The 15,832-nt window shown below is 41.6% G+C and overlaps 1 protein-coding gene across 4 annotated transcripts in view; it reads right to left on the bottom strand.

Annotated features, from left to right (window-relative positions):
• HMBOX1 (homeobox containing 1) overlaps window positions 1–15,832 on the bottom strand; it is a 187,157-nt gene that overhangs the window by 27,867 nt on the left and 143,458 nt on the right. For all 4 annotated transcript variants that reach the window (XM_068280052.1, XM_068280050.1, XM_068280049.1 and 1 more), the window contains exon 5: window positions 15,219–15,329. In XM_068280052.1, coding sequence (XP_068136153.1) covers window positions 15,219–15,329 — 111 coding nt within the window. The remainder of the gene's footprint in view (window positions 1–15,218; window positions 15,330–15,832) is intronic.

Raw genomic sequence — 15,832 nt, forward strand, 5'->3', positions numbered from 1 at the left:
TTTATCAAGAGTGCCTGAGACAAAATATTGGTAGGTTTTTAGAAATCCGTGCAGAACTGTCTCAGACATCTTAAGAAATAACTAGATGCAGTTTCCTTCTAAAACTGTTGTAAAATAAGAGGAGTTAGAAAAGCTTCTTAGACAGTGTAGTGTGTGGCCTAGTGCACACCAGAGCGGTTCTGCTGCGGTTTGCGATCCGCTTGCGGGAGCGGATCAGCTAGGGTAATGTACTTCAATGGGCTGGTGCACACCAGAGCGGGAGGCGTTTTGCAGAAACGCATACTCCCGGGCTGCTGCAGATTTTGGATTGCGGATGCGTTTCTGCCTCAATGTTAAGTATAGGAAAAACGCAAACCGCTCTGAAAAACGGCATTACAGAGCGGTTTGCCAAGCGTTTTTGTTACAGTAGCTGTTCAGTAACAGCTTTACTGTAACAATACATGAAATCTACTACACAAAAACACTTCACAAAACCGCAAAATGCTAGCTGAAACGCTACCGAAAAATAACAAAAAGAGTTTAAAAATCTGCTAGCATTTTGCGGATCTGCTAGCGTTTTTTGGTGTGCACCAGGCCTGTGAGGGGAATTGCTGTTGCTGAGGTAATCTGCTGTATTAATACCAGCAGGAGCTGAGTAATTCAGCAGGGGGAAGAGCCCTTCACAAATCATGCCTAGTCTGCACAATCTGTAGAACTGCTATTAAGCACTCAATTTGCAGCAGTTTATGAATGGATTTGCACGTTTCTTAACTGTAGTGCAGTTCTAAAAACTCACACTAAACTGCCACTATTGAGTAGGATTTAAGAAGTTACTCATCATGCAGAACAGTTCCCCTGCTGGTTAGAACAGTTTGAGAAAAAAAAAAAACTGTCTGTAATGCTTTGATAAATCTGGCCCACAGAATCAGTTTTTACTATACACTTGATAGCACTGTCTTCCTCTAGCACTTTGTCCTTGATATCAGATTAATATATATTATTCTGCAAAGACTCTAGTTGTAGCATTGTCTTAAAGTGGATCTGAACCCTACAATATGACTCAGAATGTAGGGTGGTTAAATTGAATCATCTAGAAACTGACAGAATTATAAACGTACCTTTGTTTTATACCATATAAAAGAATGCTTCCTTTTCTAACCGTGTTGCAATGTGATGATGCCGAATTATGATTTCCTACGCCGTTGGCTGATGAAAGATTATCTAATGCCTAGCCCTAGGCTTCTCTCAGTGAGTGACTGGAACTGCGCCAGGGTGATTTATGCGAGAGCAGCAGACAGGAGTGAGCAGAGAAAGTCTGGCTGCAGCTAATTTCCCATCAGCCAATGGAGCAGGCAGTCATCAGAAGGCATTATCACATGACAGGGCTCTGTTAGAACAAGGAAGTAACCTTTATTCAACAGCAACAGGTAGAGGCATTAGTGCTGCGAAAGGTTCTACCTAATTAATTTTGACCACTCTACATATAGAGAGACAGTCATTGCAGGATGCCCATGTTAACAGTTTTAACCAATGACCTGACCTAAGAGTACACGTACGCTAAAAAACTCATGAACATTACTGGTCCATTTCGAAATTAGTTATGTAGAAATGGAATAAAAATGATGGTCAAGATATCTGTAACGTCTACAATGACATCTTACAAATCTTTATTTTACTCCCTCCACAGAACCGCCTCTCTAATCAAACCACCTCCCTCATGTATAGGCACAGGTACACTTTGACATGAATTATTATTATTATTTAGTATTTATATAGCGCAGACATATTACGCAGCGCTGTACAGAGTGTATATATATATATATATCTTGTCACTAACTGTCCCTCAAAGGAGCTCATAATCTAATCCCTACCATTGCCATATGTCTATATTATGTAGTGTAAGTACTGTAGTCCCCAATTATTCTGCTGATACTATTTTAGCTGTAATCAAGTTCTTATGCATGTTCTCAGTGGGTTTCACAATCACAAATACACCCTGGTGTCTAGCGTGCCCCTCCCCCCCCCCCCCATATAGTGAACCCTGGTGTCTATTGTGGCCCCCTACCCTATATAGCAAACCCTAGTGTATAGTGTGCCCCCTCACTAGCCCATATAGTGAACCCTGGTGCCTAGTGTGTGTGTCCCTCCCCCCATATAGTGAACTCTGGTGTCTAGTGTGCCCCTCCCCATATATCGCAAACCCTGGTGTATAGTGGGCCACCTCACTCCCCCATATAGTGAGCGTCCCTCCCCCCATATAGTGAACCCTGGTGCCTAGTGTGTGTCCCTCCCCATATAGTGAACCCTGGTGCCTAGTGTGTGTCCCTCCCCCCATATAGTGAACCCTGGTGCCTAGTGTGTGCTTCCCTCCCCCCATATAGTGAACCCTGGTGCCTAGTGTGTGTGTCCCTCCCCCCCATATAGTGAACCCTGGTGCCTAGTGTGTGTGTCCCTCCCCCCCATATAGTGAACCCTGGTGCCTAGTGTGTGTGTCCCTCCCCCCCATATAGTGAACCCTGGTGCCTAGTGTGTGTCCCTCCCCCATATAGTGAACCTTGGTGCCTAGTGTGTGTCCCTCCCCATGTAGTGAACCTTAGTGCCTAGTGTGCCCCCATATAGTGAACCTTGGTGTCTAGTGTGCCCCCCATATAGTGAACCATGGTGTCTAGTGTGCCCCCATATAGTGAACCTTGGTGTCTAGTGTGCCCCCCATATAGTGAACCATGGTGTCTAGTGTGCCCCCATATAGTGAACCGTGGTGCCTAGTATGTGTCCCTCCCCCATATAGTGAACCTTGGTGCCTAGTATGTGTCCCTCCCCCATATAGTGAACCTTGGTGCCTAGTGTGTGTCCCTCCCCATATAGTGAACCCTGGTGCCTAGTGTGCCCCCATATAGTTAACTCTGGTGTCTAGTGGCCTCCTGAGCGCGTCCCAGTGGCTGCAGCTCTTGAGCGCTTTGAGTCCAACAGGAGAAAAGCGCTATACAAATGTTCGGATTATTATTCGGATTATTAGTATGCCCTTCTTCCCCTCCCCCATACAGTTAACCCTTGTATTGCATCAAGGGGGACTGCCCACATTCAGCTCAGCTGTCACTATTATTTCTGTAGACTGCATAGTGAATGTGCAGCAGAAGCTGTGCTCATCTCACCTCATACAGCTAGGCTCCAATGATGTGTGACCACCTGTCATCTCTAACTTTCTGACTTCTTGCCCTCTGCCCAGCATCAGTCTCTTCACATGTAATCATGCAGGAGGAGACTCTGGACAGTACAGCAAGAGGTCAGAGGTGTCAGGAGGTCGTAAATCACTGGAGCCTGGCTGTAAGAGGTTAGAAAAGCACGGCTTCTGTGCTGCACATTAATTCTGCAATCTGCCCAAACCGCAGGCAAGGAGCAGAGGAAGGAGGCATGTGAGGTTACAAGACCAGCGGCACAGGACATGCCTCCCAACCCGTGAAACTCCCGCTCAAATCGGGATGCTTGGGAACTATGTTATATACTACACTCATCTCCTGTATGTATAGCTATCCTAAAGGCAACCCAGGAAACGGGTAGCCATGGTGCTGTAAAGCACTACAGCTGGTGCCAGAGATTGGAAAAAGCATTAAAGGGAACCTGAACGGAGTGGGATATGGAGGCTGACATTTAATTTCATACAATCCCAGGTGCCTGGCTGCCCTGCTGATGCTCTGCCTCTAATACTTTTAGCCATAGACCCTGAACTAGCATGCAGCAGACCAGGGGTTTCTGACAAGATTAGCTGCATGCTTGTCTTGGAGAAATGCACAGGAAAAGGTTATGATCAAGAAAGCCATAAGTAAAATATAGGACAAGCAGAAACTTGTGATTTTGCTCTCCCATTCTGTACACTGATCTCATTAGGCTATCTAAATTATTTATTAAATCTTGTGCAGATGTCCGACTTCAGCCAACCAAAACACTGATTATTCTGGCTGAGACTCTGCTGGCAGCATTGTGACCGTCTAGGCAAGCTTGGCTGAGTTGCCCAAACTGGAGTGGGATGAAGGAGGAGTCTACCCACTGTGCCTTGGGACAGAGCAATGGCAATCAGACAAAATAAAGGTGAAACTTGAAAAAATATAATATTGCGCAAAAGTCCATTTATTTCAGTAATTCAACTTAAAGAGACACTGAAGCGAAAAAAAAAAATATGATATAGTGAATTGGTTGTGTACTATGAATAATTACTAGAAGTTTAGCAGCAAAGAAAATATTCTCATACTTTTATTTTCAGGTATATAGTGTTTTTTCTAACATTGCATTATTCTATAATATGTGCAGATTACACAACACTCAGCATTCAAAATGAGTCTTTCAGAGCAGTCTGTGAAGTAATGACCTCTCCTCTAGCAGAGGAAAAGTAAATAGTCCAGGAACAGTTGAGATAATAAAAGTCAGATAACAGCCCTCTCCACGACTAACTTAGAGAACTTAATGGCTTGTTTGCATAGAGATAACAACTGGAGTTTCTCAACTCTTCCTGTACTGGAAACAATTACACTGATGTATCTGATCTTAATGTTTTATTTCTTAGCTGTGCTACACATACAAATCATAATATCATTTTTTTTTTCGCTTCAGTGTCTCTTTAAAAGGTGAAACTAATGTATGAAATAGGAACCCCTTACAGGTGATTTGGACGAATTAGCTGATTAGAGTCTGACACTTTGAGCCTAGAATATTGAATATTTTTCACAATATTCTAATGGTCTGAGATTTTGATTTTGGGGTTCTCATAAGCTGTAAGCCATAATCATCAACATTATAACAAACACCGGCTTGAAATATCTCACTTTGCATGTAATGAGTCTATTTCAGGGGTGTCGAACTCAAATACAAAGTGGGCCGAAATTGAGCTCTGAAATCAAGTCAGGAGCTGGCCTCAATGTCTAGTGGCCACTGCTCTCCTTTATAAAAGTTCCCTGGTGTCTAATAGGCCCTCAAACATCCCCTATACAGTTCCCTGAGGTTTAGTGGTCCTCCCTCATCTACACAATTCCCACATGTCTAGTGGTCTAGAGTGGGCCAAACATAATGCAGTGGGAAACCCCTGAGGGCCAAATCTTATTGCTCCGAGGGCCAGATTTGCCCATGGGCTGGAGTTTGACATGTATGGTCTATTTCATAGAATACATTCACCTTTTAAGTTGAATTACTGAAATAAATGGACTTTTGCACAATACTCAAATTTTTTGAGTTTCACCTGTAGTTTGTCACAGATAACAACAACTAATAAAGGTGCCCATACATCTAGCAATTTTGCGTTACGCACGACCATTCGATTCAATCATTTTATTGAATCGAGAAGGAATCAACAGAGGATCTAGTGTGTTGCAGATTTCAAAATCGATGCAAAGTGGCTGATAACATGTCGAATCAACTAGCTTACTCGATCGAGCAGGATGCAAGATATCGGTCGATCGCACAGGAATCTGCTACTATGCACATACCATTTGATCGATTTTTGCATTCAGAGCATGGAGACACAACATTGGTCAGATCGATTATTGAAGATGAATCACATAGGAATCGCTTGTAATGTATGGGTCACTAGTCGATCCACGTTCGATCAACTACGCTGAAGTCGATTCCCCAGTAAAGTTGATCGCTTTGCTGATTGAATTAGAATTGCTAGATGTATGGCTACCTTTACATTTGTAAAGCACTTTTCTCCCATAGAACTCATGAGTGATGGCTCAGACCAGTAATTGGTTGATTGGTAAATTGTGGCTACAGAGGAAGAATTATACAAGTCCACAAGGCTAAACAGGTTTTTCAGTCTGGATCTGAATAACTCCAGGGATGGGGTTGTATTTACTGAGTGTGGTAGGGAATTCCGAAGGGTAGGGGCAGCACGACAGAAAGCTCTGGCTCCAAAGGTTTTGAGGTGCACTCTGGGAGTGACCAAGTTTATGGATCCTGCTTATGGGTCCCTTTTCACTGCAAAATGCAACATTTTTAACCTATTTTGATGTGTGTTTTTTATAAGTTTGCATTTCCCTTTTTCTCATTGGCAAGTGTTTGAAAATAGATACTAGTGGTTAAATCAATACAAAGCGTAAAACGCATTTCTATGCGTTTTTCATGCGTTCCTGTACTTTACATTAAACTACAAAACGCATCACAATCGCACAGACTTGTGCGCTTTTTTTAAATCGGAACGCAGCCGTAGGAAAGGCCACCCAAGATTATTATGTGAAACAGACTGCACTTCAGAATCAGCAAACACATGCGTTTTGCGTCTAAATGCAGCTAGTGGAAAAGGGTCCTCTCTGAGGTTGTGTGAGGTGTGGTGCAGCTTCATGTATCCAGGGCCCAAAATTGAGTAGGAATTTGAACGTCAACAAAATACTCTGTCACAGATGTAAAAAAGATCTACTGCAGCTTGTCACCTATACTCTAATCGGTTAAGAAAACAGTGGACGCCTTTCAGAAGAGGGCTAAATTACTGTGTGTACAGGAAGTGGCTGTATCATCGGAGTCAGTCAGTCATTTCAGAAAGGTTAAAGGGAACTGAGCACATTCTCTTTCAATGGAATCTCTCCTGGCATAGAAGATGCCATGTTCCCCCCTCCCCTTCTCACATTCCTTATTTACAGAAGTCAGAGATGCTATCTTGACACATTGACACACACTAGGTCTTTGAAGAAACAGTCCTAATTACTAACCCCCTTTGTTGTCTAATAGCATTGTTTACCTCTTGGTAATTAGCCCAATAAAACAATTAGGATCCTGAAAGCTCTGCAGACGGGCCCTGCTGAAACAGGGTAATTAATCTACTTTGAATGTAAAATACAAGGTAAAATGAAAGTTTATTTTAATAATGAAACAGATTGTCGGCATGAATTTTTCATGTGCTATAGATATGTCCTGAGTGATAAAAAAGGTGCTCGGTTCACTTTAACGTACGTGTGTACGTGTGTGTGGTGTGTGTGTGGTGTGTGTGTGGTGTGTGTGTGTAGTGTGTGTGTGTGGTGTGTGTGTGTGGTGTGTGTGTGGTGTGTGTGTGGTGTGTGTGTGTGTATTCACAATAACTCAGTATACGACCTTGTTTGAAAAGCTCTGCTCTAGTGAAAGGTCTGAGTTACTAGAAGTATCACGGAGTGACAGTAAAGCTACCGTGATAGTCTCCTCTGAGAAGGTGCACACAGATGTCTTCGGGCTTGTGCAGTCTCCTGATTGCAATGTGATTATGTGAGCTGCAAAGCATCAGCAGGCCAAATTGGCTGGAAATGTGATTTGGTAACCCCACAAGGTATAGTATGAGATGAAATCGGAGGCGTGGGCCCAGGGTTTCCGAGAAGCAGACAGGGAGGGACGTTACAATTTACTACGAACAGGAGGGTGTAAAAACGTTCCACTTCACGGTTTAAATACTTGAAGAAATATAATTCCGTCTCTCTAATGCAGCAACTGGTCTCCCTGCGGCAAATGAAAAATAACACAGCGATCCTCTATCGCTAGATCACTGACTGGAATGAAAATTAATCTTCCCTGCCATCAGGGTTTATACTTCCACATGAGCTAAAATCTTACCCTACAACTTTCTTATAAGAGATTATTGGGATGGAAAAAAAGAAAGAAAGAAAAAAAAAGAAAGAAAGAAAAGAAGGAAGAGAAAGAGACAGAGCGAAAGAGAGCGAGCACTAAAGAAAGAAAGAGTGAGAGAGAGAGAGAGAGAGAGAGAGAGAGAGAGAGAGAGAGAGAGAGAGAGAGAAAGAGAGAGAGAATGCGAAAGAAAGAGAGAGAAAGCGAAAGAAAGCGAAAGAAAGACAGAAAGTGAAAGAAAGACAGAAAGTGAAAGAAAGACAGAAAGTGAAAGAAAGACAAAGTGAAAGAAAGAAAAAGTGAAAGAGAAAAAGTGAAAGAGAAAAAGTGAAAGAGAAAAAGTGAAAGCGAAAGAGAGAGAAAGCAAAAGATAGATAGAGAGAAAGCAAAAGATAGATAGAGAGAAAGCGAAAGATAGATCGAGAGAAAGCGAAAGATAGATCGAGAAAGCGAAAGATAGATCGAGAAAGCGAAAGATAGATCGAGAAAGCGAAAGATAGATCGAGAAAGCGAAAGATAGATCGAGAAAGCGAAAGATAGATCGAGAAAGCGAAAGATAGATCAAGAAAGCGAAAGATAGATCGAGAAAGCGAAAGATAGATCGAGAAAGCGAAAGATAGATCGAGAAAGCGAAAGATCGAGAAAGCGAAAGATAGAGAAAGCGAAAGATAGAGAAAGCGAAAGATAGAGAAAGCGAAAGATGGAGAAAGTGAAAGATAGACAAAAAGCGAAAGAGATAGAGAAAGAAACCGAAAGAGATAGAGAAAGAAATGAGAGAAAGAAAGAAAGAAAGAAAGAAAGAAGCCAATGTTTAATGTACATAAAACAAAATAAAATAATATTTCCTGGTTGAACTCTATGTATTTTTTTTGTTTTAGATTGTAACAATGATTTTTTTTTCTTCTCTTATTAATTGAAATTATAAATACTTGTTAAATTAGGCCAATATGGACGATTAGAAAGTGTGACGTTAGTTTGGAGATCCACCTGTTTGTCTGACAGGTTTAGCAAGTAGAGAAATTAATGAATAACTATATGTTAATGAACAATGACATTAATTGCAGACAATTACAAAGAGCATATATGTACGATCTAAGAGTAGGAGGAGGTGCCTTAGCCCTTTTATGCTACACTGTGTAGATTAGGTTTTTCACTTTTTTTTCTCAACAAAATGGTTTATTGAACAGCAAAGTTTTACAATTATCGGGTTTTTAATTATCAGAAATTAATAGAGATTTATTAATTAAATAAAACAATTAGGCCTGGAACCCACTGAAATACGCAAACGCAAAACGCAACCGCTAGCGTTTTGTCTGAGCGGTTTGCAAGCGGATTCATGCGCGTTTTGGGTTGTGTTTTGCAACATTGTATTTCTTTCCCCAGCGGGTGCCTAGCGTTTTGCGTTTTTATCCCGATTGGTCCTGTGAATTATTTTTCATTTTATTACAGTGTGCTGAACCGCAAAACGCTAGCAGAACCGCTCAGTTTAGGTTTTGCTGAGCGTTTCTGCTAGCGCTTCAATACTTTACATTGAAGCGCTAACGCTCCCAAAATGCTGCACGTCCTGCGTTTGCGTTTCTGGGAAACGCAAACGCTCCTGTGGAAGTTGCCCCATCCATTAACATCAGCTGAGCGTTTTGGCAAAACGCTAGCGTATCGCAGCGCTGCCAAAATGCTCAAAAAAACGCTCTTGTGGGTTCCAGCCCTTAATGTCCTTTAAAAATATAACCTTATAGGATTGCATGGTCTATTATAGATATTAGCAGGTGTATCCTGATTTATATTATATATGCATGTTTGATTTATTATATGGATTGCAAGAAATGGATCTTTTATATTACTTTTATAGAAGATTTAAACCTGTGTAGTCAATTTAAGCTGAGTAGTGAAATTCAGAGGACATGGTTTAGTTCAGACTGCTGAATCAGAAAGATTTTCCTCTGTCTGAAGAATGTTTACTGGAGTAATAATTCTTAATCTTTAGGCAAATCTTAAAGTTTACTCTGCCTTGGACAATATTGAAGCCAATTGTCCTTGTTTACAGTTCAAAGGGCAGCAGGCTGTATAGTGGCAGCTTGAAATAAGGTGGTTAGCTGATATAGAATTTCTTATAATCTTATTATTAGAGATTCTATATATATGTATGTCACGGTGGCGTAGTGGTTAGCTCTCTCGCCTTGCAGCGCTGGGTCCCTGGTTCGAATCCCAGCCAGGGCACTATCTGCAAAGAGTTTGTATGTTCTCTCCGTGTCTGCGTGGGTTTCCTCCGGGCACTCCGGTTTCCTCCCACATTCCAAAAACATACGGATAAGTTAATTGGCTCCCCCTAAAATTGGCCCTAGACTACAGTACTTACACTACATAATATAGACATATGGCAATGGTAGGGATTAGATTGTGAGCTCCTTTGAGGGACAGTTAGTGACAAGATATATATATATACTGTACAGCGTTGCGTAATATGTCGGCGCTATATAAATACTAAATAATTTTATATATATATATATATATATATATATATATTACATGATATAAGAAGAAGCATTATGTTTGTATTTTATATAGTTAAGTGGATAGTATATGGCAATATATACTAAAATATATCAGTTTATGCTCAATTCCAGCTGTTTTCCCCAGAGACGGTCAGAGCTGGCATGTATTTTTTTAGTTATAATCATTAACTCTTAGGCCAGACACTCAAGAGCTGTAGTTACTAGGAAAACATTTTTGGATCATAAATGGTTGTTCTCAAACAGAGCCATAACTTACTGTTGACCAGTTTTATGTGTTAAGGTATTAAAGGGACACTTAAGTCTCACACAAAAAATGAGTTTTACTCACATAGAGCTTCCAATAGCCCCCTGCAGCTGTCCGGTGCCCTCGCCGTCTCCCTCCGATGCTCCTGGCCTCGCCAGCAGCCACTTCCTGTTTCGGTGACAGGAGCTGACAGGCTGGGGACGCGAGTGATTCTTCGCATTCCCAGACACATTAGCACCCTCTATGCTGCTATATGGTATATGATATATGCTATAGCAGCATAGATGGCGCTATTGTGGCCAGGAACGCGAAGAATCACTCGCATCCCCAGCCTGTCAGCTCCTGTCACCGAAACAGGAAGTGGCTGCTGGCGGGGCCAGGAGGATCGGAGGGAGATGGCGAGGGCACCGGACAGCTGCAGCAGGCTATTGGAAGCCCTAGGTGAGTAAAACTCATTTTTTTGTTTGACTTAAGTATCCCTTTAAGGGATTATAACGGATTATGATCATTCTTCCAATCTAATGAATTGTCAACTTAGTGTTGAACATGGTATTAACAGGTCAAGAGGTTATTCTTTTATTTTTGAATAATATATATGTAAGACGAGATTGCCCCCCGCGGGTGAAAAACGACACATCCAGAAATGAAAAAAAAATGTGATATCAAGATTATCTTGATTAATTGAACTAGTTAATGTTCACCTTTGGTCACACCTTTCAGTTCTTGATTGGGTTTTAGTTAACCTGGGGACTAAGTGATAAGTTAGTTAGAGGGGTATAAATAATGAGTGCATTGGACACTCGAGACACTCTCATCCTTTCAAAAGAAAAGAGACTCTCCTCTGGGCACACACACTCATCCTCTGAACGGAAAGAAAGGATCCCAGACTCTCACGCTCTACCAGCCTTGAGGCCACTCCCAGATCGGGTTAGCAGTGCAGGCCTGGCAAGATTCCTTACTCCATTTTATTGGTAACTATACATTTTTAATTATATCAAAGCCAACTAAGTTAGGGGCTTGGATTTTCAATGATTCTATACCTAGTATAGAATACTCTGAACATGTGACCTTCCTGGAATTGCAGCTAGGAATATCCCTGTTTGATTTGGGTTCATATTTCTCTACATTTTTTATTAATATATGTTTTTTTTTTCCTCCAAGTCTATACGCAATAGCAGCATAGAGAGTGATAGCAGCGGCTGGGAACGCGGAAAATCAGCCGCGTTCCCAGCCTGTCGGCGGCTGTCGCCGAACCGGAAGTAGCCGCCGGCGGGGACAGGACGATCGGAGCGGGGCTGCGAGGGCACCATCCAGCTTCGGGGTGCTGAGGGATGCCCCAGGTGAGTAAATGTCATTTTTTTTTTTTGACTTAAGTATTCCTTTAAAGAGACTCCGTAACAAAAATTGCATCCCGTTTTTTTATCATCCTACAAGTTCCAAAAGCTATTCTAATGTGTTCTACCTTACTGCAGCACTTTCTACTATCACAGTCTCTGTAATAAATCAATGTATCTTTCCCCTGTCAGACTTGTCAGCCTGTGTCTGGAAGGATGCCAAGTTCTTCAGTGTTGTGGTTCTGCTATGAACTCCCCCTTCCAGGCCCCTCTATGCACACTGCCTGTGTATTATTTAGATTAGGGCAGCTTCTCTCTTCTCTCTTATCTTTTACAAGCTGGATAAATCGTCCTCTGAGCTGGCTGGGCTTTCATACTGAGGAATTACAGGCAAGAGCAAAGCTGTTTGCAGGAAGAAACGAGCAGCCTGAAACTTCAGTGCATGAGAACTGCAGGGGGAAAGAAACACACAAATGATCTCTTGAGATTCAAAAGGAAGGGTGTATACAGCCTGCTTGTGTATGGATGTATTTTCTATGTGTGGACATACTGTACATCAACCTACTTCCTGTTTTGGTGGCCATTTTGTTTGTTTATAAACAAACTTTTTAAAACTGTTTTTAACCACTTTTAATGCGGCGAGGAGCGACAAAATTGTGACAGAGGGTAATAGGAGATGTCCCCTAACGCACTGGTATGTTTACTTTTGTGCGATTTTAACAATACAGATTCTCTTTAAACTTGTTTTATATATTGAGGTTTTTAGACCAGATAGATCTGCTTCAATATTTTTCCCTTGTTAGATTGTGTTTTACAATCAAGCCTTGCAAGTAAGATAAAAGGTCTGCCATCTTGTGGTTGCACAGCCTATTGTGATTATTTGATTTTATTGGTTAATATCTGTGGTCAACTTTGCTCTGAAGTGTATAGTCAGCTTATACAGAGACGTACCTTGTGGTTATTAATATTTGGTGGTTATTGTTTGATTCGTATCATTTGATTTGTAATCATTCTGACAACTTTTAGATATTTAATAAATTAATTATTTTAAAAGTAAAGAGTTGTCCTGACTTCTCACTCCTTGTACCAGTAGCTTGAGAAACTCGCTATAAGAACTTAAGGTTGGGCGTTTAATATGTAAAAGGACTCCTCCCATTATTTTTGAAGGAGGCCTTAGTTTTTTTATTTAATACATACGGTTATAGTTTATATAAACGTATTGTATAAACGCCTGACAATGCTAAGAATTCAGTAACATTGTCTTACAGAGCAAAAAACTAAAAATAAAATAAAAAACAGAACATATGAATAAACAGAAAAATCAAGCAAAAATGAGTTGTCGAGGTTTTTCACTTTTTAGTTAATTTACACAAAACTTTTTGGGAGAGTGAAGACCTCTTACGCTTGATAAGGGACGGCACACAATTTACCGGAAATAAAATGCCGTAATACATAGATTGTTTCACCAATAACCAACCAATCCGTACTTCCTATCCATCACAACAGATTATAAAAAATAGTTTTCCAATCGACTTAATTGTAGAACGATCACCATTAGAGTCATTATCAGTCCATTTGGGACACCAACAAGGTTCATGTTCTTCCAATCCAATTGCATTTATCTAATGGTTATGGCAATTAATCACTGAAAATTGTACCATGGGTGGTCACCTTCACATTTTGTGGAAGTGGTTGGTTAGCTTGAGAAGTATAATTCAGTAAAACTTCCACCTTTACTGAGGCATCAAAAATAATATACTTTATTTAAAATGGGAGTTTGGACAGAATTTTCAGTACTCCAAGCAGTCATCCTATAATAAATCTAATAACAGTACCTACTCGATAGCTGCTTTGATCTCTGCCTCACATACGCCAGCGATCAGCAAAGCGCTGAAAAATCGCCCGGTGTGAACTGGCCCTAAGTGTCAATGTCAACACATGACAAGACAATATACTCTGTACAGCACTGTGGAAGATGGCGCTATATACCACGAATACTAAATATTAATTGGTAACTAGCGATCTAAACGTCCCTGTGACTACAAACTAAAATATATTTAGAATGCGGTACTTGAACAAGAACCGGTTATAGAGAGGGACATGTCTGTGTCTCCGGGCGAAAGGCAAACCCTCCCAGAACAGGCACAGGGCAATGCAGCGGATAATCAAGCTTAATGATCAGTCGCGTTCCGTTATACTGCACTAATATACTCTTCCGTATATCAAACTGAATAAATTCCAATCAATGTTTCAGAAGGTCTAGAGCAGCTTTTCTCAACCTTTTTCTGCCTGAGGGAACCCCTGCAGAGAGAGAGAGAGTGTGTGTGTGTATAGATTAGCCTACTGTAGAAATCCTTACATCACAAACAACAAGTGCAGCCTTTGGTACCCCCAAATGAAACGTGCAGCAATTATCCCCACAACCTTGGCAAGTATTACCCCCTTAAATAGGAAATGCAGCCAATCATTACCCCTAAATAACACATGCAGCAATTATTTCCCCAAAACAACAAGTGCAACAATTATCACCATTAACTATGACTATCAGCACCAATTACCCCCAAGTAACAAGTACAGCAATCATCAGTCCCAAAAAATAACAGCAATTATTACTTCTCAAATATAAAATGCTGCAAATATGACCAAAAATAACACATGCAGTAAATTTACCTCACCCCCAAAAAATAAATTTGGCAATTATCAACCCCAATAACACAAACACATGCAGCACCCCCACGTAACAAGTGCATGATTTTCATTGTACAGTATAGCAGTCTGCCCCAGTAACTCCCTTTATAACTAGTCTGGTCCCTACGACCGCTATTATAATACGACTAACTGTGTACACCATTCAGTTCCCTCCATAGAAGCAGGTGTGGCCTGTTACCCTGCGACCCCCATCCCCATGAACACAAGTGTTCCGCAGTGCCTGTTTTTAAAAAGGAAGGGTGGTTGGGGGGGGGGGGGGGGGGGGTTCTGCCACAACAACCCTCCAGTGATCTCCCCAGGCTCTTTTAGCCGGGCGCTCCACCCGGCTAGTTTTGGTGACCACCCGGCTGTCATCGGCTCACCTCCTCCAATACTATAAGCAGAGTTGTGCAGAGGTGCACCAGCTCTGCATTCTATCATCTTGCCCCACCGGCTACTTTTTCATGCCACCCGGCTACTTTTTCATGCCACCCGGCTGGAAAAAAATTCTGAGGAGAACACTGCCCTCTCAACACTCCTATATGGACCATAACTATATGACTGACTAAGGAAAAGGTGGCTGCAGCAGGTATCCTTCCACTGCTTGCAGCTGCACCAAGGCTTGCATAAGTGGGACTATTTTGTTAAGTGACAATATGGGATGTGGGACTGTTCAGTCCCATTCAAGTGTTAAAAAAGACAGAGATCCCCTGAAGCGATCCCATGGAACATGGTTGAGAATCCCTGATCTAGAGACCCATACAGTACCGGGTGGTTAGAATAAAGAAGTAATTGATAAGTTAGAAGTGCTCCCGTGGAGCCATGTTTGAGAATCCCTGGTCTAGAGATGCATACAGTACCAATAGGGTTAAAATAATGATAAGTTACCAGGACTTGTCTTCTCCAGTTGATACCACCGGTAGAAGGCTCTTTTCTTCTGTTCGCTTAAGTCTGAGCCTTGCTGGAGCAGCCAGTGAGAGATCCTGCTCTGACTGATGCCTGCAACACAAAATAAGGCAAAAATTACATTGACGTCAGGCCATAAATCTAAGCAACAAAGACCATCATGACAGATCATTAATGCCAAACATATTCGTGACAAAACAGCCTCATTTCCCCACCATAGACTGGATATAGACAAGAACATGTTCCACCACATAAGATCTTACAGGTAGAATACATAAAAAAGATGTAAAAACCAAGGACAGAACTGAGAGCAGAGCTGAGGGCCCATTCACACTAGTGTGATTAGCGGGTGCTTCCCACTAATCGCTGAAGCGCTGGCGCTTTTTAAAGCGCTGGTGCAATTATAACTATATGGCAGTGATTTCACTGCTGCCAATCGCGGCAGGCAACACGTTTCCTGATTTCCATTAATCGAGAAGCGTGTTGCCTGCAGGACTTTGCCGCGATTCTCAAGCGATCACGGTACAGTGCTTAAACAATCGGAAATCGCCCAGTGTCAAGAGTGTCCAGTGATTTTACCGCGCTAAGTGCTACCG

The sequence above is a fragment of the Hyperolius riggenbachi genome, chromosome 4, assembly GCF_040937935.1.
Source record: "Hyperolius riggenbachi isolate aHypRig1 chromosome 4, aHypRig1.pri, whole genome shotgun sequence".
NCBI lineage: Eukaryota > Metazoa > Chordata > Amphibia > Anura > Hyperoliidae > Hyperolius > Hyperolius riggenbachi.